Here is a 24,617-nt window from a genome sequence, read left to right as displayed (position 1 = left end):
TCTGGCTCCTGCCATTACTAAACAGCTGCGAGGGAGCAGAGAGGAACTGCTCCCGCCATTACTGCTCCCTTGTTGCCGTCTTCTTGCTACCTCGACCGACCCTATGATCCCCAGGGCGGCCGGCTTCAATGATCCCCACAGCAGCCAGCTCCAAATGGTATCCTGCGCGGCCACCTTCGCTAAAGGGCTAACAAATCCCAGGTGACAGGGTGAAATTTCTAGTTGCCATGACAACTTGGTGCCTGGGATTTGTGGAGCCCTGGACTAACCCAGGGGGAACAATCTACCCTAGAATGTCCTTTTAAGAAGTACCTTAACCAGCACAAAAAAAATATCACCAATGGAAATAAACGAAAAGACGAGAAAAACGCATTGAATCTGTGCCAAACATTTTTTCAAATAAATATAACACAGCATGGACATCAGGTCAGATAATTTTATTTAGTATTCACTCTCAATGCGATATAAAAATTACTTAAACTTTACAAAAGTAGTGACTTTCTACATTGGTACGATAAGTGCGTCTTACCATAATACAGTGGATAAATACACTGTTTATTAATTTTATCCTCCCCCACCCCCATAGTGCATATATCCAGGTAATCTGTACAAAGTTCAGGAAAAATGAGAGAAAAAAAACAACCAAAATAAACAACTTAATGTACTCTACCAGAGAGGTTTTATAAGTATTTGAACAAAATGCTTAAAAATTGTGTTTAATGTTTTTTTGTGCTAGAGGCTATGTGCAACCCACCCCTACAGCACTTACTGTTGTAACCAGTGACTTGGATTTATCTATTACTTGCTCTTGCACTATGGATCACCAGACTGCTTTGTAAATAATTGAAAATGTACCTACGTGTTCATTACCCACGGGGTGATGTTTAATATGCATATCATGCACTGGTATGGCTTATCTGAGTAATATGGTCAGTACGTCTATTTTCAAGCCATCTGTAATCCGCTTGGAGACATGGACTGTTCGTAAAGCATTTGAAACATTCTGAATATATATACATATTTATTAAAGCCTTAGTAACGCAAGCACAGTGTGCATAGCATTAAAAAAAAATTAAAATTGTGTCTTGAGTTTCTCCTCATTTATTTTCCCCAAACACCTACACACAAAGGTTCTCATGAAGCCCATGCTTCGTTAGGGCATGATAGGGTAAACCATGCAAATATTGCAGGGTCACGTACCCTTCTGTGACCTGTGTTTAAAGGAAACTCGCAAGCACCGATCCAATTGTATCTTTGCAATTCCACATACTTAAATATTCAGTACAATACATATATTCAGTATAGTATGAAGCCAGTCATCCAATGCTAGAAACTGAAGCAATTTTTATAATTGAAAGATTTAAACCTAAATTAATGTGCCCAACTTCATAATGGTTCACTACTAGAATAAGAAAATAGTCTTTGCTGATGCATAATAGGTAGCTATCCTACCCAGGTCACCAGAAAACTCAAACCGTATTCCTATCCCTCGTCTCCCTTTCCATGTTATGCTGCAGCTGAACCACCACACTTTCTGTGTATTGCTCCTCATCGCTGCTATCACTGTCATCATCGTCGTCATCACCATCACGACCACCACCCTCCCCAAAATCATCATCATCTTCACCAGATGACTCTACCACATTTGGTTGCGTGTGAGATTCAGATATGGCCCCAAACGACTGAGTGCTAGCAGAGGCAACAGGACGCAGTAAGGGTGTGTTTTCAGAGATGTCGTTTTCCTCCTGGCTGCTGTCTGAATCAGACTCAGAGTCTCCTTGTGATGGGACAACCTTTTGCTTGCAAACAGGACAAGTCTTCTTAGCCTTGGTCAGCCAAGGGTCAACACACTTGCAGTGATAGGCTGTTAGAAACATTAGAGATTAAGAGATTGGTGTTTTAAAACAAAAAGAGGTCATTCCTATTTACTTGGTTTTCAGTTACCATTTTATTCTTTCAGTATCTAAAAATTCCAGCAAATACCCATTGGCAAGCATGTCTCACGCTTACTAGAGGAGCATAGAGAGACAGACATTGCTCAGATATGATGCACATGCACTTGGAATGTTATGGAGTGCTTCTTTGTGGGAGAAATGATCCAAGGTATGAATAATTGTGTTTTGGAAAGGAGGATTGGGGTAGTAGCTGGGACAGTATTACATTTGTGTAATACCCATTAATTATGGAGACACTGGGAACACCGGTGCAGTTGCAAATGTTCACTTAACGTCTCCATAAGAAATAATATATTTAACTATGATAAAATTATACATGGAGTTCATAATGTGATGTTATAGCGTAAATAGAAACTGCAAGACAGGTTCACTTTAAGTAGTGTGCAAATAAGTATAATCACCTGCTGATTTCAGTACAAAGAAGGAGTTCATTTGTATTTGGCAGTAGAGATTAGCAGAATGGAGAAGCAAAACAAATCTTCCACCTTATAGGAGCAACTCGCAGCTAATAAATCATTTGATAGACAGTTATTTGTTAAAAATAAGTAATCAATGCTGAATGATCAAGGCACACATTCACCCTATCCCAACCCCTACTTTTACTTTAGCTTTCCCCCCCATCTTTCTTGTAGCAAGTAAGTTTGATTGCAATTCAGTCTGAGCCATTTTAAAATGGGAATCATACGACCAAAATCTGTTACTAAAGAACCAAGCGGAACAAAAATGCCCATATTTGGCGTAAACACATTTGTTGGTTAGTGAACACTTCCTATAATATTCTGTGACTGGCTGAGTGTTGCAAGTCTTTGTCTACAACAATTTGAGCGCTGGAATCGGTTGATGCCTGGGGTATAATCTACTTACCATGTGAGCAGGGCAGGACTCTGAGTTTATCTCCTTCCTCATATTCATCCAGACATACTGCACACACGTCATATTCATCCCCTGTAATGAAACAATTCTAAATATGATAAAGAAATTAAGTTATGCTACAAGAAAGATAAAATGTGCTTTTTTTTTGGGGGGGGGGGGGCGAATACTTAGAGGTGTGATTAATTTAACACATATTTGTTAAAATGTAACACTATGGCTTAAACTATCAAAATAAAGTGATACAGAATAGTGTGCTTGCTGACAAAATTCACTGCTCTCCGGATTTTTTGTTAAACACTGGCTAAAAATAAAGCAAAAAGCTGCCTTTGCTAAATACTTTCCTCCTTAATCATTGAAAGAGAAGTCTTGGAGGGAAGCCATTGTTTTACCTTATAAGGACAAATGGCAATTATCTGAATGCCCCAGTACTTGCACCAATAAACATTATTTGATTAAAAGGGATACTATACACCAGAACTGCTTCATTAAGCCAATAGTTTTGGTTTAAATAGACCATGCTCCTGCATTCTTACTGCTCAATTCTCTGCCATTAAGGAGACACTTTTGTGTCTGTTTATGCAGCACAAGTCACACCTCCCCTGGCTGTGACTCACACAGCCAGCATGAACCCCCCCCCCCCCCCCCCACAAAAAACGGTTTTATTTTTAATCAGATTGTACAGCGTAGTATGTTGAATTTAGAAGCTATTATCTCCTGCGCTGTTAACTGAACTTTTCTCGCACACAGGAGGCTCTAGTAGGTAATTAACCTAGAAGGAGATACATTCTGAATTATAAGCCACTGCGCAATAAAATGACGGTTCAAGCCTCCTCAGACTAGCACTGGGTACCTAATACACAAATGAGAAAAGTGTCACACATTCAAACTTCCCATAAGAAAGCATTGTGCCCACCAGTGGGGGGATATTGGCCTCCCTTTTTCAATCACAGCAGACTGGCTCGGAAAGAAAGAATCTCAAACATTTTCCAATAGTAAAATGGAAACATGAGACACGCACTGGACACAAGCCTTTAGAAACAAGAGAAAAATACACTTCTACAAATAAACACAACACAAACTCATAATTTCAATTATTTAGTGTGATATAGATTACCTTTCTTAAATTTATGTATGGCGAGTTTCTTTAGTTGATCTTTACGGAGTCTGTTCCTCCTTGCTCTGTGTCTGTCTTGCACAAATTTAGTGATCTGTATGAGAATATGAAACAAACCAAAAGATGTGCCTATAAAATATAGTTATAAATTCCATTTCAAAAGATATTCAGTTATTGGTAATCTCTTCCCATCAATCAGCAAATGAAGAGTCACAACTGAAAGCAAATAAAATATGTGAAGCTATATACTCTGTGCTCTCTAGTTCCTTTATAAGTAATGAGAGTTTAGTGAATATCAGAATATCCACCACTACTTAGACTGGGTGAGCAAAATATATACATAGAAACATAGAATGTGACAGCAGATAAGAACCATTCGGCCCATCTTAGTCTGCCCAATTTTCTAAATAAAAAGAGATTGAGAATGCGGGCATCGATCCCGCTACCGCGCACATGCTAAGCCAGCGTTCTACCATTTGAGCTAATCCCCCAAGTTCAACATAATATTGTTATCAAAACGGGAGACAATGGAAAATAGTAAAGATTGAAATTTAATTAGGTTTTAGGGCTACCTTAACAGCGAGTAGGGATAATAAAAATAATTTCTATCTCAATAATGAAACACAATAAAGGGATGCAGCTGTACTATATAATCTGGCACTGGAGAAAAAGATGGTCAATACAGGAAATTAATAAAAAGTCACAAGGTTTGATTTTATTGCTTTTTACCTCCCTGCGTGCAAATCCATCTCAATTTACAGAAATATATATATTTAAGCACTCAATGGCAGTGAAATCTCACTCTCTTATGTAGAGATAAAAAAAAAATGAATTACAGAAATGTTGGTGTTTTGAGTTTTTTGGGGGGGGGGGGACAAAATATTGACAGATAATTAACATTGTGTGATTACAATCATAGGATTGGATCAACAACAGAAACAGAAGAGTCAAAGTTTAAATATTTATGCTGTACATCACATGTGATGTCAAAATTGTCTGCGTGTCAGGTGGTCAACAAACAGTATTTATGTAAACTGTCTGAATCAAGTCTAAAGAACTGATGCACATTTTTCTAGAATGCCATTCAGTTCATGAGGTGTAAGATGGCAAAATAAGTGAAGTGGTTCAAATGGGTTACCTTGTAGGCAATTCTGCTCTGGCTATAAAGCTCAAAATTAGGAAAAAAAAGATATTGTATCCATCAGTCTTGTAAAATAAACATAAGAGAAGCAAGGAAAACAATGATGTAACATTTCGAGTCAGTAGTAAGTGATCAGCTAGAAGATTTTATAGACCATTTACAACAAGTGCAATGAATCTGCATAAAAGGTAACCCCACTGACCAGAACATTGTTAACAGATTGTTTAATAAAGTCACAAAATTCCACAGTTGGAATGCTGGGAGTGTTTCTTTAATTTTCTTTTCACACCTTGTAATACAGATTTGTTAATATAGGGTTAAGTAAACATAGTATTGAAAATCCTGGGAACTATTCGTTCTGTGTTTTGTTTTTTTTAAATTCCATTACAGTTGGAATAAGTAAATTAAATCTATTACTTTTGGCGTAATGCACTGCTAATATTCTGGACAGAGCTCCGATACATACCATGAAGATAACAATAAGAACCAGACAGATCCCAACTATAATCAGGAACGGTATTAGGTAGTACTCCAATGACAAGTTGGCTTCAGGGATTAAAATAATATGGGCACTATAGAAAGCAAAACAAATACATTGGATGTAAAATAAATAAAAGAATATCAAGGATTTTTCTTTTTAACAAGAAACTTAATATCAATATTTTAGAGGAACACTTCAAGCACCGCAACACCACTGTTGCCTGCTGTAGTGTTATGGTGCCAGTAGGGCTTTGATGCTCTTCCAGAGTAAGTAGTCAAACCATGCAAGAATTGTCTGCCATTTTACCCAGGGTCCACTGGGCACTTGCTGCTGCCGCTTCCAAAATCAGAAGGTCTTGAGAAGGCTCAGCTGAAATTCTCAGCCGATGCTCTCAGCCAATTTCCTGATCCTGTATGGCAGGGATTAGCACAGTGAAGCTTCCAGCACCAGACACCACAGAACCCAGATAAGTTCTCAAACCATTCCTAAAAACAGTTTAAAGTACTTACTGGATGGGAGTTTACCAGGCATGCGGTGTTCATTTAGTCACCAAAACAAGTTTAGCTTAAAGGAGCAGTTTTTGTTTATAGATTATGCCTCTGAAGTTTCACTGCCATTTTTGAGTTAAATGACTTTTGTTTCTGTTTATGCAGCCCTAGCCACTCACACAGCCTGCATGAAAACAAAATAGTTTAATTGTTGATGTAACGTAAGAGTGTTTATCTCCTGCTCTGTAAATTGAAGTTCCTGCAGATTCTAGCAAGTTATTAACAGAGCAGGAGATAAGAAATTCTAAATTAAACAGAATTTGCAATAAAGGAAGTGTAAATGTTAGATGACTCTTTACAGGAAGAGTTTAGGAAGGCTGTACAAGTCACATGCAGGGGGTGTGACTAGGGCTGCATAAACAAATTGTTTTAAATGGCAGAGATTTGAGCAGCAAGACTGCAGGGACATGATCTATACACTTCATTAAGTTAAAGTTGTTTTTGTGACTATATCGTCCCTTTAATGACAGCAGTGTCAAAATAAAATATTTTGCATATATAGAGAAATAGAGGTACATGTACATTCTATATAGTCATAAGGCAAAACTATTTAGCAAAATATCAGATTTTTATATTTTTTTGCTACAAAATAGAATATTACTTATAGGTTTTGCAAGATTGTTATTGTCACAAAATATTGAGATGGAAACATTTGTCATTAGTCTAGATTTAGTGACCATTAAAAATGTCTACCAGTCATATGGAAATCTCCTTGAATTGCATACTGTTGCTGGAACATTGTCTGCATTATACACAGTGGCCATGGATGGGAGCAATATGGAGTCAATGTACTTGGGGAAATTAGCAGGAACATTCCACAGGTTTGTACATTGAATGTTCCACATTTTGCCCAGAAATTAAAGCTTAATAATGAATTAAGAATAACGTTTTTTGAATAATGTTCATAAATTGTCAACTGTGCTACAAATTAGAGAATAAAATATCTGTTGAACAGTATTTCTTCAGAGATTCAAAATTTATCACGAAGAAGAAAACAATTGTTTTCTAATTAAATGTTGTAGTTTAAATGAAAGGTATTAAAGTACTTTAAATGTCCTTGAATAATTAAATATGTTTATAATAAATGTTTTGGAATCCAAATTATTCTTATATTCCACAAAAAACATATCTGCCTTTTATAGTGGACCTCCCTCTTCTGACATCGCTGGCTGAATGCGCATGCGCGGCAAGAGCCACGCTCGCATTCAGCCAGTCTCATAGGAAAGCATTCTCAATGCTTTCCTATGGACGCTGGAGTCTTCTCACTGTGAAAATCACAGTGGAAGCGCGGGAGTCAATGAGACAGTCACTAGAGGCTAGATTAACCCATAGGTAAACATAGCAGTTTCTCTGAAACTGCTATGTTTACAGAAGAAAGGGTTAATCCTAGATGGACCAGGCACCCAGACCACTTTATTAAGCTGAAGTGGTCTGGGTGCCTATAGTGGTCCTTTAACAAGGAAAAAAATAACAAGCCAAATGTTTGTAAGAAATTATTATGCGTAACAAAGGAAAACACATAATAAACTAGAATATATCAAAAAGTACGAAGAAACAGAGAAAGGGATAATGCAAAGGAGGCCAGAAGTTGATTATTTTAGGATTTTTCACTAAAGCGAGAATTCTAACTAAATTTCCGATTCTATGACAAATTGGCTAAATTTGAAGCAAAGTTGGCTTGGAGAATTTTTCCAATTTGGCTATTTTGGCCCATAAATTTGAAATTTACTTTGAACTCTTATTTTATTAAAATTAACCTTGTATTCGTTCAAATTAGCACCCAACAGGCTGAATGAGTACATCATGGGCCATGGTGGAATCTCACACACCCTTTGTGTTCTGGAAAATCTACAATTTAGATCAAAACATCCACCCCCACCCCAAATGTAAAATGCATTTTATAAACCAATATCCCAGAAGAAGAAAATAATAATCTGCCTACAGTGTACTGTATATGACACATTATGCACCCAGTCTGAAACTAAAACCACTGATCAGATGATCCTTACCCTTTATCCCATGTGAATTCTTCCTTCATAACACGCGCTGAAGACTCCCCAATAAATACAGATGGAATGTCAATCTTCTTCAGAATGTCCACTGGAACACACACAAACCTCCAGTAATTAAAAGGAAAATTATACCTACAAATGACGGGGAAGCTGCAGTGCTTCTACATTACAATAAGGGAGAGGACTGCATTAGGAGAATTGGATGCTTACAGTTCAATTTCACTGGCATCTGCGTTCATTGAATGATGCACTTTCTCAAACAAATTATAAAAAGTATATTCAAAGTAAATCGGTTTATTCACTAAACTCTGAATTATAGTGAATGTAAATCCAAAATAGCCGATTTGCTACGTCTTGAACTCTGCTATATAGTCACATCTTGGTTATTTTAGCATGAGCTTTGTATTGGGGTTTTATTCTGTATTATGGAAAGGTTAGTAAGTAAACCTAGATATGTAAGCCAGCAGAAGAGAAGAACTTGCTTTTGACAACTCTTCCATTTTAATCAGATACAGTGTCTATCGATGATACGTCAACATCTGGTACATTTAGAGGCTTACAAGTCACCTGGACTAACTTTGCAGACATGCGGTACTAGAATGCAATACTTTGCAGTGTAACCCAATGTATTTAATCAGATTTGCATCTATAGTAGTGAACTGAGCATTAATAGAATAACCGTGATTTTATTTGCAATAAAGTCAATAAACAAACCATCATCCAATCCAACCCATTCAACAGACCAAGTCAGGCCAAAAACAGTCTGCAACTGCTATGGGGTCACATCCATTACAAATGTAGCTCCCTGTACCTAATAGAAATAGAATCTTAATCATAAGGTCACTGCAACACAAAACAGAACCAGAATGATGTGGAAAGACATGGTTCTGCAAAATCTGAATAATTACATATCATCAGACAGGATCAGCCTATATACATTATATACCTGTACACTTTAATGATCACAGCCCTGTTATAAGCAACCCTGATTATACATTCAGCAATATGTCCACCTTGATTCCCCATTCTTTTCTTTACCAACCTTTTCTCTTGTTTTATTATACAACAATATACTCGTAATTGGTAGAAAGGTCAGTTACATACAATCATTGGATCCCATGCTGATAAGGTCATCGGAATCCACATTGTATACTATGGCAGCCTTGTAGCCAGCCTTTTGTGCATTCAGTACCTATTAAAAAAAAAAAAAAAAAAAAAAGTATAGATTAACCCACGATATACATGGATACAATGCATGTAGTCAGAGCAGCAGTACATAGCGTAATAAGTGTATGTGTATCTCTTGATCAAAGTAGACAGTTACCTGGCTATATACATACATAAATACAAATATGGGTCAATCCAACTATAGGGAAAAAGAAAAAAAACATAGTGCAACTCCGTTTGGTAGTTTTTTTATAGTAGTGATATGTGCCAAATGGATCACTCACACTTTAACTGTAAAAACAGGGCGTATCAAAATTCCTTGTAGCTCTCAGGTAATTTTCTGATTCCAATATGTAGTCTTTCAAATCTCATTTATTTGGAAAAATGAAACAAAAAATGCATCCAAAATGAAAAATAGAAAGATGTGCACAAAGTATAAAAATCATTTATTACTTACACATATGTAAGGATCAATCAGCATAAGATTAAAAATGAAACTGTCCACAATGTGTCCAACGCGTTTCTTCCCACTTCAGGGACTTCCTCAGGGATCTTGCAACAGTGTGGCAGGTACAACAATGGATCATACATACATACATACACATATAACAACTTAGCCATCCAAAACGTATACACATACTTACTGAAATATTAAATCCATTAAAGGAACACTCCAATTACAAAAAAGTATATTTATCTTCTCTGAATCACAGCTCATAGTAAGGCAGAATTTTTTTCTGTGGTCTGATTGACAGACAGAAGGTGTCACTAAGGGTATTTAGAAAAGTAAAGTTGTGTGTGTGTTTATATCAGTGGCTAAGGTTCCAGCTTCAGCTTGCTCCCTACTGGCTTATTTTATAAATAAAGTGTATATCATATGTGCAAAAACACAAAACAAAAATCACACTCTATTGTAGTCACAGTATTATGTAATATACCATGCTAACCTTGAATACTCCATACCAGTTAATTAAAATAATGCACAAATTCCAGTGATAGAGTTCAAATAGGTTTTGCAGAAATAGATTTTTAGCCTTTTTTTTTTTTTTTTTAATTCTTTATTTTTGTTGTGCACAATAGTAACATATAGCTCTGGTGCGCCACAACAGCGACATCAGGATAAGTTTAGAAAACATTTGCAATACAGGTCGTGACATATGTTAGTCAGGCACATTTTTAAATTATTAGGATTATTATTTCAACAGTGTAGATTCTCGCTTGTGTAATTATAAAACATAATTAAAACAATACTGAGGCATCGCTTGGATCAGAATAATAAATGTTGTACCAAAATGCTAATTCGTAGCTCAAGCTATTGCGGTTAGACTATTTGGCTGCTGGGTATGTGGTATCACGCTAACCTGCTGCTCCTTAACTGCAATTGGACACAAAGCTGACTATGGGTAGCTGATGAGAGCCGCCCTAGACAATCTGGTTCCGAACTAGACAGAAGAAATAAAGTAAAAAATAACAAGAGGTAGTCTATGGTATACATTACGGCAGCTCTGTGTAGCTTAACTATAAGCAGTGTGATTGGAGCTGTTTGGATAGTCCAGGTAAACCTATTCAGCCGATGCCCGTGCATGAGGCTGATTCCGGCTGGTTTGTTGGTGGTACAGCTGGAAACTGTTCCCCTGCGTCCCGCAGGTGCAGCTTGTGGGTGACTGCCTGTTTGTGGAGCGCGTTTGCGGTGTCATCCCTGAGGTGAGTATGTGGGTTGAGTGAAGTCGTGGACGGTCTTGCCGTTTCCCACTCTGTGGTCGTCTTGTTTTCCCCTCTCCCTGGGCGTGGGTGCGCCGCTTGTGCTGTGCTCGTTTGTGGGAAGATTTTTGCGCCCTCAGGGAGTGTTGGGGGTCTCTGTGGTCGGCCCGGGTGGTCCGCCTTCGGGGGGCCTTGTGGGACCTACGGCAGTGCGCGCATGGTAGTGATGGCAGGCCTCGTCACGTGTGCGTCACTTGGTGCTCGTTTTGGTCTAGGGGGCTCCCTTTGGTGATGTCTGCCCCCAGGATGTGCACTTCCCAACTGCCCCTGATTGTGCTGGTCTGCCCTGTGCCTGAGCTTTTGCCAGAATTTCTGGAACAGGTCATCCAGGCGCTGTTCTAATGTTTTGTGCCGCTCTCCTGTCTCAGTCTCACGACCAGCTGCCGCCATCTTGATTTTGTGGCTTGTCCGAGTTTGTTGCAGCGGTGGGGAGAAACAGGCGAGTCGAGCTTCTTTCTTGTGACCGGGATAACCCCCACTGGTCGGGGGGAGAAGGGGGGCAGAGAGAAGTGTCTTGCTGCGGCTCCTGTCACCGCTGATGCCCCGGAGAGCGGCCGTCTCCCCGCTGCACGGTCCCAGGTAGGCCGGAAGCCTTGTATCGTCAGATTGGCTATGCAGGGGCTCGTGAGGGGCACCGTTCGAATCGGTAGCTCCCCCCTGAGTAGAGGTACTGTGGGCTTTTGGCTGTAAGCGGTTGTGTTCCGGCGTTGTACCCTGTTTTCCCTCTCCCAGACATGGGAGCTCTGTCCAGACACGTCTGGGCTGCTTGGCTCCACCCCCGATTTTTAGCCTTTTAATGCAGTATTGCACAATACCCATTCAAGATGCAGTTTATGGTGAATTAACATATATACACAGCTTAAATTAGGCCATGCATGTGCTGGGCAAAAAGGGGTGGATCATCTTAGCTGCAGAAGTTAAATTCTGCGAAGAAAACATTTAAGCAGTTAGGTAGTGTATTTAGAAAAATAATACATTTAACAGCATTGTTCAAATGCATAAAAATATATATATATATATGCATTTTGCAACAAGCATACGCACATGCATACATATATACAAATGTATGAAATAAAAAAAAAAAGGATTTTACATATTGATTAGGCATAATCTAGAATTTAAAACCGCATGTGCCTCTGACTTCCACTTACAATTTAAACTGTAAGCATTCACCTTCCCATGACACTGCATTGCATGACACTGCATCGCCGCTGCCTCAGGTAAGTGACTGAAGGGGTTTTCACCCCTTCAGTAACTGGGGATTGGTGGGTGGGAGGGAGAGGGACCCCTCCAGTGCCAGGAAAACGGATTGTTTTCCTGGCACTGGAGTTTCCCTTTAAGAGATTCCCCATTTAAGATTTCTAAGAATATTTCTACTAGCTACCACATTTTGCACAGCTTTGTACATGGAATGGTCAGGAAAATAGTTAAACTGTTTCAGGAAATTGTGAAAACCAGAGCTACTGCAGAATAGGAATTCCTGAAATTCCAAAAGTAGTAGAGTGGCAACAGGACCACCCAGTCAAGCAATCACATTATACTAAGACAAAAGCAGACACTGGCACACACATCACATAATACATGGACTCTACTCTCAATTACTAAATTCTGGAGATTATTTAAAAAAAAAAAAAAAAAAAAAAAGCAAGGTGTGCCCTAGATAAACATATCCAGTGTTAAAAAAAAAAAAGGAAAACAAAAATCCAGCAGATCTGTTCTATTATTGAAAACAGGCCTATTATAATAAAATCAAATAATCATATTATTGCAGGTTAGGTTTTTAAAGATACAAACGTAACATTTAGAAATTTAGGATGTAACCACTTGCAGGGATACCGTGTTGAGGTTGTGATGTAGTGTCAGTTGTGAGACAAGATAACATTCCATTCACAATTAATAACCTTTTCTCTCCAATCCAGCTAAACAAGGGCATGGGCCAAATACCTCAATTGCACTACATCATACTCTGACTGCAAAAAACATTTACTCTAATACCCATCACACCTTCAAGAAGTTAACTTTAAAAGGTATACTAGAAGGCACCAAGTCCACATCATCTCATTGAAGCAGTCTGGGCGTAGTGTCTTAGTCCCCTTGATCGCCACAATGTAAAACACTGTAGTTTCTCTAAAAATGCAGTATTTTACATTGCAGGGTTTAGACTGACTCTAGTGGCACTTCCTGCAGTTTAACTCAGCATGAAGACATCCAGCATTTTGCAAAACCCCACAGGATAGACTTGAGTTAATGCTTTCCTTTGTGGAAGGCCTATTGCGCGTGCAGAGCTCACCATTCATGCTAGGTTTTCGTATCACACTGACATCGGAGGAGATCGATCCAGCACCGAGGTCAATCAGGTAAGAGTTCAAACCCACCCAAATCAAAATAAATCCTATGCATCTTTATGAGACTCATTAGCAGCATTCAATGGAATCATACTGTGACATTTTAATGCAAAGAACTTCAAATATCAAATGACTAAAGGAGGAAGCGCATCTAGTGTGTGTCGTCTCAGAAGCCACTAGGCAACCTTCGACACTCCAGATGTTTTAGACTTCACCTCCCATGATGCTTAGCCAGCATTATAGGTGTAAGAGCATTATGGGGGATGTAGTCCACAACATCTGGAGTGCCGACAGTTGCCTACCTGTGCGCTAGAGACAGGTTTTAGGAAAATTAAAGCATTCATGTTTCTCAGAAACAACATGGTTTTACATCGCCAGTGTTCCTTAACGTAAACATGTCATTGCAGAAATAGGTTTGCTATTTTCCAACCATCAGGCTTGACTCGTGGTATAAAATTAGGTGTTTCTTCTCTTAATACTATTAAGAGCGCATATTTTATTCCCATTACCTCTGTTTCCTGCGGTGACCAAACAATCATGGTTTAGGTGAGTGTTACACTTGCTGTAAGCCACACCTCTTCTGTATTTCCCTGTTAAGGAAGGACTTGCTTCCCATAACCGGTTAACCCCTTAAGGACACATGACATGTGTGACATGTCATGAATCCCTTTTATTCCAGAAGTTTGGTCCTTAAGGGGTTAAAAGTCCCCAACCACTTTGTTGGCTTTGAGTTAAATACATTTTACCTGTTCTCTCTCTCCATTCTCAGACTGCCTGTCCAAAGCTGCTGCAATACATCATTCTGGCTTTTTCTTTCCTCTCTGTGCTGCTGCACTCACACAGAGCCTGCCCCTACTCCCTACTTCCCCTGCCGGTGTTGCTCTCCCTTAGGATGAATTTAAAGCATGAGAGCTGCCCAGAAAAGGCTTTCCCTGATAATAGACAAGCAGAGCACTTATTTTCTCAGTGCTGATCATGGTGAACTAACATGAGGTGAAAAGGGATGTTTTTAAACATCTTATTTTAGAGAAATCTAAATCTAAGCTAGTAATTCTAGCACAATGCCTAGATGAAATTGGATTGTCTATAATTTAGGATTAAGTTGTACTTGTCATGGTGCCCTTTAAGGTGTAGTGATTTTGGTGCTTACAATGTACCTTTGAGAGACAGTTTTCTCTGGTTCTTACAAGATTTATAAAGATCTGTTCTAGGTGGACATTTTCTCTACAAATAAAGATTTACCTAATAATGTACAGATCCTGCAAACTCTAATGTAGGAGATTAGAAGGAGGATACCTTACTAGCTGCAAAAACCCCAATATCTTTTAAACAAACACATACAATTAAGCCCTGAACTCACACTCCCATTACTTCTGAGTGACAACAATGGCCTTGAGCTCTAGAAGTTATGATGCTTATCCAAAGATGGATTAATATGTCAAAGGACCCCAGGTAGGTTACCAGTTTAACCTGCCCCCTTCAAGTAAATGTTTGGTTCCAGTGCCCCTGAGCCCAGGCTTCACCTTATGGATAATTCTGCTCTGTGCTCAGCAAATCCTGCAGTGGACAAAAGCAGGTTTGGAAATATCATATTTGCACAATATCTGCACATAACCCCCTTCCTAAAAAAATAAAAAAAATCCACAAGTAGAGTTTTTCAGTTAACTCTTATGGCACCCAATGCCCTCTACAAACTTAAGGTTAAAGGAACACTCAAAGTACCATAACCACTACAGCTTTCTGTAGTAGTTATGAGGTTGGGTGTGCCCTAGTGTTTCCCCTTTATAGTCAAAGAGTTTGCCTTCTTACCCGGGGTCCGACGGGCACCAATCCCTGCCTTCACTACTAATAATGAAAAGCCAGGAGCTGCTGTCAGACTGTAGCCTCACCGCGAAAGGCTTCATTGATTGACTGGGAGTGATCAGAAACACTCAGCCAATAAGCTAGCCCATCACGGCAGCGCTTATCTGAAGAGAACTTACAGAAGCTCCTGCTTAGGAGTTTCCAGCTTTCCATCGTTCGTAGTGGAGGCAAGAAGCAGCACACTGCACACCCCAGGTAAGAACTCAAGCTGTTCTGAAATGGTTTAACTACTTACAAGGGAGGACACCAGGGCACTCATGGCTCCATAACCACTATATTGGTTTAGTGCTTGGAACCTTTAAAAACTAAAACCTATAAATAAATAATTTCATCAAAATGTAAATCAACAATGTGTACATAAAAAGTCTTGACAATTATCTTTTGTTTTAGGCTAGCAACAAAACAAAGTCAAAGAAGGATAAGGCTATACAGGTTTCCACTAATGGAGAATTAGGGTCATTACAACCAACCTCATGTGATGCAATACAGATCAACAAATTGCTTCACGGAAGTGGAACATCTCTGGAGAAGTTATAATTTTACATCTCTAGAGATAAACTTTCCAAAGCAGCTTGATATATATGAAGAGACAAAAACAAGTGTGCTGTAGGAAGATATCAGGTGTGATGTCTGAGAAATACACAGCCCTACTAAAATACTGCTCTTTTGAAGGAAATTTACACGTTTGCACACACACACACACACACACACACACACACATAGTACAAAGGGTGGAAATAATGCAAAGGAAGAAGCAAAAGTTTGAAAGGACACGCTTCCATCATACACAGAGGAGAATTAGCCATTCATTAGCCTGCATTACTGCATCAAGTTATGTATGTTCTAATAAGGGGGTGGAAAGGTGAGACTGTCAGATGGTCAAAAAAAAAATTGAGCCATCGGAATGAAAATGAAAGGCAATTACTTTCTTATTTTGAGATTGCTTTTATATTGCTCTTGATAGAGATTCTCATCAAATCTTGTTCCTGACAGCCAGTAATTACATTTCCAAACCTCAGATTCATGACATGGTGTTTGGGCCCTTTTAAACTGATCTTACACAGAGCTGGATCATGGTCTGCCCTGAGATGAGAGTATGACTGGTTCAATTGCCAGGCTGAGAACACCTATGGCTTTTCCTAAAGTATCACCTAGAAAATTAGTTGTGGAAGTCTTTCATTTCTGAAAGGTTTGATACATGTTACAAATACAATGGGGTGTCTCATTCTCCTATAGGGTGCCTGCCTGCCCATTTTAATGAACTGACCACTGCTTGCCTCATACACCCACAAATATGATACAAAACAACTGCAATATAAATAACACAAGCAGAATATGGCAACAGGCACACCTCAATTTAAAAAAAATAAAATAAAAAAAACAGGGCCGACACGCTACAGGACATCACAATCCTATTTCTGCACAGTGCTGCTGAAAGGTTGCCTAAGTGAGGGTTCAAATTAGGGTTAGGATTAGGGACTTGTTCATATTTAGTGATATTTCACATTAGGGGGATATCACTAAATTGTGCTTTTTCACACTTTATTTTAACCCTGACCCCAAAGGTTAGGGTAAGAATAGAGTGTGAGAGAGGTTAGAATCCCTTACCTAACCCTAAATGTCCCGTGTGCCTAAGCTTAGTGAATGCACTAACTATAATGAAAGTGTAAAACTAGTTTTACTTACCTTCCAGGACCTTGCTGTGGAGGAGTAGCAGGAGTGCTAGCACGCATGGGCAGCACAGGATCCAGCTGATTCCCATGACGAGGGTAGGGGATTTTCACAAGGTATTGATTTGATAGAACACCGGTGTTTTGTACATTGACTTACTGTAAGTCTAAGTATTAGTCCCAGGATAACCCATTTGCCCCTTGTTTTTTTTTCCTCGATTATTCTTCTCTCTGCTATTTTCCAATCAATCTCACTTTATAACACTTTGTTCTCCAGTTTAACAAGCCGTATACAAGCCATTAATTGTAGTCTAATTTACCCTGAAAGACAGTATAGTAATTTGGATTTTTTTTCCATTTATCAATTAGTACATGCAACTGGACTCCATGGTTTTGTTTTGCAGAGCTCTATATAGTACAGCTGTAAGTTTGCATAGCTCCTTTCATTTAAATGAACACTCTGGGAACCAGTACAACCAACGCATTTGATAGATTTTGGCCTCATTAATATGATGTATTTTTGCATGCTAAAATCTTTATAGATTTTGCACAAAAAATATAATTGTTTTGCAGAATGCTACACCATAAGCTTGCCTGCTTAGCCATACCCCCTCACTCCAGAAAAACATTTCCTTATCAAAAGTATGCACACAGTCTCAGCCCCAACAGTACGGAGTGCGTGAATATTATTTTTTTCATTCACAACCTGGCTGCAGACAGTCAGGATATCACTAGCTGTTTATAGGTTTTCTAACTGCATGCTTTCCTGGATGTCCTCTCCTAATGCAGGTTGCTTTGTAGTTCAGATCACTCAGTACTGTCAGCGGCGGAGCTGTGTGTGTACATTTGAAAAGTAAGTACCGGTATTTGTCTGGAGTGAGGAGCGTGTGGCTAAAGAAGCAGGCCTATGGTGCAACATTCTCCAAAACAATTATTTTATGCAAAAACTATAAAGGTTTGAGCATGCAAAAAAATACAGCATACTGGTGAGGCCAAACCCTACCAAATACATTAAAATAGTATTGGTGCCCGGAGTGTCTCTAAGAACTGTAAGAATTATGGTATTACAGGACCTTAATAGAAGAAGGAAATACCCACACCCCTTAGTTTTGTATTTACACAGTCCTAAACAGAAGCAGGTTTCCATACCTTATTAAGTAACAGAAGTAAAGTCGCACAATTTGATTTGCTGTATTGCAACAACTTGCTTGAGAATTCACAGACCCATGTGTGAGCAGTACACAGCCTGAAGCACGTATGCAGCCCATTTGCAATTTTAATTTTCAGCTTCCCAGAATATATTTTTTTTTACCCCTTTCTTGTTACATTTCTGAAACATGTTAACACATACTGTACGAGACCATTATTTAAAGGACACCCAGGCTACAATTGCAGAAGAGGAGAAGAAAAAAAAACGAATACAAAAAAATAATAATAATAGGTACTGATGATATCATTTGCTGCATATCTGCAGTTTCTGCAAGGGCCAGTAAAGGGCAGTTTTAAAAGCCAATCCTGATTTTGTCATTGATCGCTCTCAATGGAAACCATGCTTATCCCGTAAACTGTAAGTTTAAAAGAATACATATTTCAGTACATCAAGGGGAACATACATGAATCAGGGTGCTTTGAGTCACAGCAATGTATGTTCTGCTGCCCATCACACAGTACAATGCACCAGTGTGCAGGCTTACTTTAACTGCACTTCCTCCACATAAGCAATGAGAACATCATTTACCATAGTGATAGATTATATATGTAACCCATTAAGAACCAATGACAACCAGCTTTAAAGGTTCTAATTCCCTACCCACACAAAAGCATGACTCACAGCAACCGGAGGAAGTTAAAGAATGTAAGAAAAATGAAAGATTAAAGCAGTAAAGCTAATGCTGGCTCTGCAGCAACTCTTTCTGGTGTCTAATACAGCGTAGCAAGGAGTCCCTAAAGGCCAGTCCTGAATTGGGGAACTAGATTGTGCAACAACCAACCAGTTGACGAGAGTGGTCATGTACTGTCCAGTATGATCTTGGTGACCGGTAAATAAGCAGAGGGTATAAAGATTGGGTCAGAGAAGGATAAGGTAATGTTGGCACTTTTGCTTTAAATTAAGATGCAATAAGAGGTGTGGGGGGGGGGGGGGGGTGTTCGAGAAACAGGACCAGTTTGAAAAGGTTATAAAAACTGAAGAAAAGTTGGTCTGGGTGAGAAGAGAAGATGATTAATGAACTGAAACCACTTGATCTCAAGGGGTTTAAAATCAGTACAAAAGGAGGATGAGTGTGTGTGGACATCCAAGGGATTTTTCTGTCAAACTGTAACATTAACAAGTGTAACTGATCCAAAGATTTTGTCTTCACAATGCATGAAGCCAACCAATTTGTTACCAAATGAAGAAAGTACACTCCATGCTGCCCAGCAATTTGGTGCTAATCCCAAAGTACAGTTAAATTACCATAACCATCAAACTTCCATAATCTATACCCTGCAGAACAGTTGCCTGCAAATAAGATGGGCATCACAAAGTAGCCCACGCTCAGATCACTTTACAAACAATCTGAGAATACGTAGTGCCGGGTATGGCCGGCTACGTAGGCTACAAATTCAAGCTGAAAAGCCTCGTTTTTGGAAGGTCCAACCCCCGTCACTGACATGCCCCAACTTTCCAACTCCCAATTTTGCTTGAGGTATTACTTATTAACCCATACTCTATTGCCCAACAGGAGATTAAGAGTTAAAATAAAACCCAAAACACCAGAAATAGATGCCCCTGATTTGATGTGTCTTCCTGTTTTTAGCAGTTCTGCCTGCAACTGCTAGCAGACCCACTAAATAGCGAATCAATGGTAAGTTTTTAAAGCAGAATTGTGTTTATATTTACTATTTTTGTGCACGGTTTAATGATCTATGTATGCAATGCATTACAAAGTAGGTGGTCAATTGTATTCCCTTTAGTTTTTATCTTTCAGAGCTCACAAGCAAGCATAATTTTGTTAAATATAGTTAATAAGTAAATAGAATATTCAAAAACCCATGTGTTCCCATTTTACGTTAGAAAAGGTATAATTGTCATGGAAGAATAACAGGAGATGTAATAAATGTAGTCAAAAATTAAACCCTGTATGTTTTGGACATTTGTATTCCAAGACAGCAGATTACTAACTTAGGACTTTAAAATTGTGTGAGTGAATCTGTGCAGAATGAGGAATTACGTATGTAAAATATGCAATAGTCTGTCTATAACCCACAATCTGCTCTAACAAGAGTATACAATGTCATATGAACTGCCAAGTAATTCTCCAAGTCCCATAGGCTGTAGGCTTTTCCACACAAGCCTTTAAGAAGAAAAATCTGAATTCAAACAATGGAATCTTACATTAAGCAGCATGAATGTGATTACCTAAAAAGGCCTGTTGTCTGGCACACAGGCTCCAGTCAAATTGAGTTCTTACATTTAACCATTTATGTTCTAGAAACATGAACAAAAGTTCAAGCCGACAGTCTGAAATCCTCAGATGTTTAACTATTGAGAGGACAAGGATTTAACAGTAATCATTCAGTCATACGTAGCTAGTGTCATCTGGTAACAGGTTTCATAAGCTACTGCACGACGATAACCGACAGAAGACCTTTTTATATCACAACTCAAAGTTTAGCATTAATCCCTTGCTTGCACATGAATGTGACTAGATTGTCCTGTTTGTTTAGGAGGTCAGATCAGTTGTGTGTTAACGGGAAATCTTTAACATACGGTACTTACATTGTGCAATGACTACAAGCAAACCAATTAAATCAATTTATGCCAAATAAAGAAAAAGAAATACTAAAATTAAACGATTCATCATACATGTACTGTCAATATTCTGTAAACAAAAAAACAAAAACAAAAAAACAATAGCAAACATACAAACAGACTGGACAGCCAACTCAAGGGATGAGTGATCATTAAAAATGATCATGACATTTCTTCCCTTGTACACTGCCCAACTATAAATTCTTAGCAATGATACGATTTTACATTCTACACTAAGCAGTAACAATTGTTTTTTGTGGTCCTCAGCTCAACCTCAGATCACAGTCCAGAAGACTCCCATGCTCAACTCTGCAAATATCCCTGATTTTAAATGGTAAGATTTTATATACGAAAAACACAAAACCTGAAGTTCTGTTACAATAACACCCCAAACGCCTCATGAACAATTTGTAGGTTAGGTACCAGTTTGTTATGCCGGATGTTATTTTTAAAGAACACTATTTAGTTTTATTTCATAAGCCTAACCTTTCGATTCTTCCCACAAACCCTACAGTGCTCCTTTACACAACTGTACATGGTGTAATCACTTTTTAACAGAGTTCTGGTTTGCCTTTAAGCTTTCCAAGGTAGAAAGCAGTTAATTGAACATAATATCTCAGTGTCCTGTTAACAGACTTCTAAACTTAATGAAGTGTTTTTTGTGCTTAGATCATGCCCCGCAGTCTCACTGCTCAATCCCCTGCCATTTAGGAGTTACATCATTTTTATTTCTGTTTATTCAGCCCTAGCCACATTCACACAGCCTACATACAAACATTTTTTCATTTTCAGTCAGACGTGACAGCACAGTGTGTTCACTTTAGAGGGTTTTACTCTCCTGCTCTGTTAAATGAACTTTGAACACGCACAGGAGGCTATTAACAGACAAGGAGATAAGAAATTCTAATTTAAAAAGGAAGTATAAACATTAGATTTCTCTGTATAGTTTACATGCACGTTAATAGAGCTGCATAAACAAAGTGATTTAATGTTTAATGTTAAACAAACTAGATATCTAGACATAGCTAACCTTTTTATTCAGAAAGACTATCCAAGCACAACATTTACTCACCATCTACTACCATTTAGAAATGTGGTGCTTTAGGTCATAGCATCTACATCAATAGGACTCTAGAATAACTTCTAAGTACACGTTATATAAAGTGAACTCTTTCTTATAGAACTAGATCATTTCATACCTTTAAGTCAAAGTTACAGTCCAGTCTTCTAATAAGTACAACGTATAAGCTGGAACTATTGTCTTTTTGAATAGGAGGAGGAGATATTGGCTCACATGCATTCTCCGGTTTCGAGGTCACCAACAAACCCTACGAAGAATAAAAAATGATGGTAAGTGGTTTTAAAATAAAAAAAAATGTAAAAACATTGTAACCTACTAAATACATTTCAAATGCATGTTAATATATCAAGTAAAATATCCACATCAATGGTTAAGAAAAAAAAAAAAAAAAAGAATGATTAAAGCAAAAATGCTCAGTTAAACTAGTAGAATAGGAACAGTGGATACAGAATGTAGAATCACACATGTCACTTGTTAGAACAATTCAATAATGCAAAGAATTGAGGATACAGTCTCACCCAGGGTACACAGGCACACTGGCTACTCCCACAGCCAATAACAAATTCAAGAAAATCAAACTGTCCAGCACAACCCCTGAATTAAAAAGTAATCCTTTAATAGTTTCCAAACTAATAGATGACGACTTGGCACCACAAAAGGCCTATACCAAGCAGGTTACAAGCTCCAATCAGAAGCTTTAAACATAACGGTCCCAAACTGGGACACACAATCAATTTTACCATTTACTGATGGAACACGAGAGAAGAAAACATTTGGAGCAAAATCATAACTACACATGAGCCTCAATCATACAACACAATAAGGACGTTAACTATGGCCTGGCACGCAGAGTGAGCAGTTATCAGAGTGGCTGGCTGACACTCAATAAGGAACTGTTTCACATCTCGAATGGGGCCAGGTATGCTACATAACTAAGCAGCATGGTAATTATTTCAAAATACTGTTTTTACTGCTGTACTCTATTAAAATAGAATTCCATCACTAAATTATAGTGCCTCGTCTCAGTAGCTCAGACTGTTGTCCACAGTCAATTGTGCACAGATATATTTCTTTCCCAACTCATTTTCTTACACAATAGCAAGTGTTATATGACCTCAACTGAACTCCATAGCAATTTCACAGTTCTACTTACCGTATATACTCGAGTATAAGCTGACCCGAATATAAGCCAAGGCCCCTAATTTTACCCCCAAAAACTGGGAAAACATATTGACTCGAGTATAAGACACGGGTGAGAAATGCAGCAGCTACTGGTAAATCTCTAAATAAAATTAGATCCTAAAAAAATTATATTAATTGAATATTTATTTACAGTGTGTGTGTGTGCGTGCAGAGTGTGTGTGTGTGTGCGTGCAGAGTGTGTGTGTGTGTGCGTGCAGAGTGTGTGTGTGTGTGTGCGTGCAGAGTGTGTGCGTGTGCGTGCAGAGTGTGTGCGTGTGAGTGCAGAGTGTGTGCGTGTGAGTGCAGAGTGTGTGCGTGCGAGTGCAGAGTGTGTGCGTGCGAGTGCAGAGTGTGTGCGTGCGAGTGCAGAGTGTGTGCGTGCGAGTGCAGAGTGTGTGCGTGCGAGTGCAGAGTGTGTGCGTGCGAGTGCAGAGTGTGTGCGTGCGAGTGCAGAGTGTGTGCGTGCGAGTGCAGAGTGTGTGCGTGCGAGTGCAGAGTGTGTGTGTGCGAGTGCAGAGTGTGTGTGTGCGAGTGCAGAGTGTGTGTGTGCGAGTGCAGAGTGTGTGTGTGCGAGTGCAGAGTGTGTGTGTGCGAGTGCAGAGTGTGTGTGTGCGAGTGCAGAGTGTGTGTGTGCGAGTGCAGAGTGTGTGTGTGTGCGAGTGCAGAGTGTGTGTGTGTGCGAGTGCAGAGTGTGTGTGTGTGCGAGTGCAGAGTGTGTGTGTGTGCGAGTGCAGAGTGTGTGTGTGTGCGAGTGCAGAGTGTGTGTGTGTGCGAGTGCAGAGTGTGTGTGTGTGCGAGTGCAGAGTGTGTGTGTGTGCGAGTGCAGAGTGTGTGTGTGTGCGAGTGCAGAGTGTGTATGTGTGCGAGTGCAGAGTGTGTGTGTGTGCGAGTGCAGAGTGTGTGTGTGCGAGTGCAGAGTGTGTGTGTGCGAGTGCAGAGTGTGTGTGTGCGAGTGCAGAGTGTGTGTGTGTGCGAGTGCAGAGTGTGTGTGTGCGCGTGCAGAGTGTGTGTGTGCGAGTGCAGAGTGTGTGTGTGCGAGTGCAGAGTGTGTGTGTGCGAGTGCAGTGTGTGTGTGTGTGCGAGTGCAGAGTGTGTGTGTGTGAGTGAGTGCAGAGTGTGTGTGCGAGTGCAGAGTGTGTGTGTGTGTGAGTGCAGAGTGTGTGTGTGTGTGAGTGCAGTGTGTGTATGAATGCAGTGTGTGTGTGTATGAATGCAGTGTGTGTGTGTGTATGAATGCAGTGTGTGTGTATGAATGCAGTGTGTGTGTATGAATGCAGTGTGTGTGTATGAATGCAGTGTGTGTATGAGTGCAGTGTGTGTGTGTATGAGTGCAGTGTGTGTGTGTGTATGAGTGCAGTGTGTGTGATGCAGTGTGTGTGATGCAGTGTATGTGTAGGAGTGCAGTGTGTGATGCAGTATGTATGAATGCAGTGTTTGAGTGTGTGATGCAGAGCCTTGGTGGGGGTGGGCATTTTTATTATTTTATTTAAATAGTTTTTATTGTTATATTAATTTTTTTAAATTATTATTATTTTATTATTTATGTTTTTTATTATTATTATTATTAATATTTTTATTATTTTTTTCGTCCCCCCTCCCTGCTTGATACATGGCAGGGAGGGGGGGCTCTT

The 24,617-nt window shown here is 39.2% G+C and overlaps 1 protein-coding gene across 2 annotated transcripts in view; it reads right to left on the bottom strand.

Annotated features, from left to right (window-relative positions):
- Nucleotides 1-742: 742 nt before the first annotated feature.
- RNF13 (ring finger protein 13) overlaps nucleotides 743-24,617 on the bottom strand; it is a 129,129-nt gene continuing 105,254 nt past the window's right edge. For both annotated transcript variants that reach the window (XM_063442520.1, XM_063442519.1), the window contains exons 5-11: nucleotides 21,923-22,051; nucleotides 9,229-9,316; nucleotides 8,122-8,212; nucleotides 5,550-5,655; nucleotides 3,943-4,036; nucleotides 2,820-2,900; nucleotides 743-1,864 (exon numbers count right to left, since the gene is read on the bottom strand). In XM_063442520.1, coding sequence (XP_063298590.1) covers nucleotides 1,470-1,864; nucleotides 2,820-2,900; nucleotides 3,943-4,036; nucleotides 5,550-5,655; nucleotides 8,122-8,212; nucleotides 9,229-9,316; nucleotides 21,923-22,051 — 984 coding nt within the window. In that variant the 3' untranslated portion in view covers nucleotides 743-1,469. The remainder of the gene's footprint in view (nucleotides 1,865-2,819; nucleotides 2,901-3,942; nucleotides 4,037-5,549; nucleotides 5,656-8,121; nucleotides 8,213-9,228; nucleotides 9,317-21,922; nucleotides 22,052-24,617) is intronic.

Source organism: Pelobates fuscus, chromosome 2 (genome assembly GCF_036172605.1).
Source record: "Pelobates fuscus isolate aPelFus1 chromosome 2, aPelFus1.pri, whole genome shotgun sequence".
In the NCBI taxonomy this organism is placed as follows: Eukaryota; Metazoa; Chordata; class Amphibia; order Anura; family Pelobatidae; genus Pelobates; species Pelobates fuscus.
Note: the sequence above shows the minus strand (reverse complement) of the source record. Positions and strands in the feature narration are given on the sequence as shown.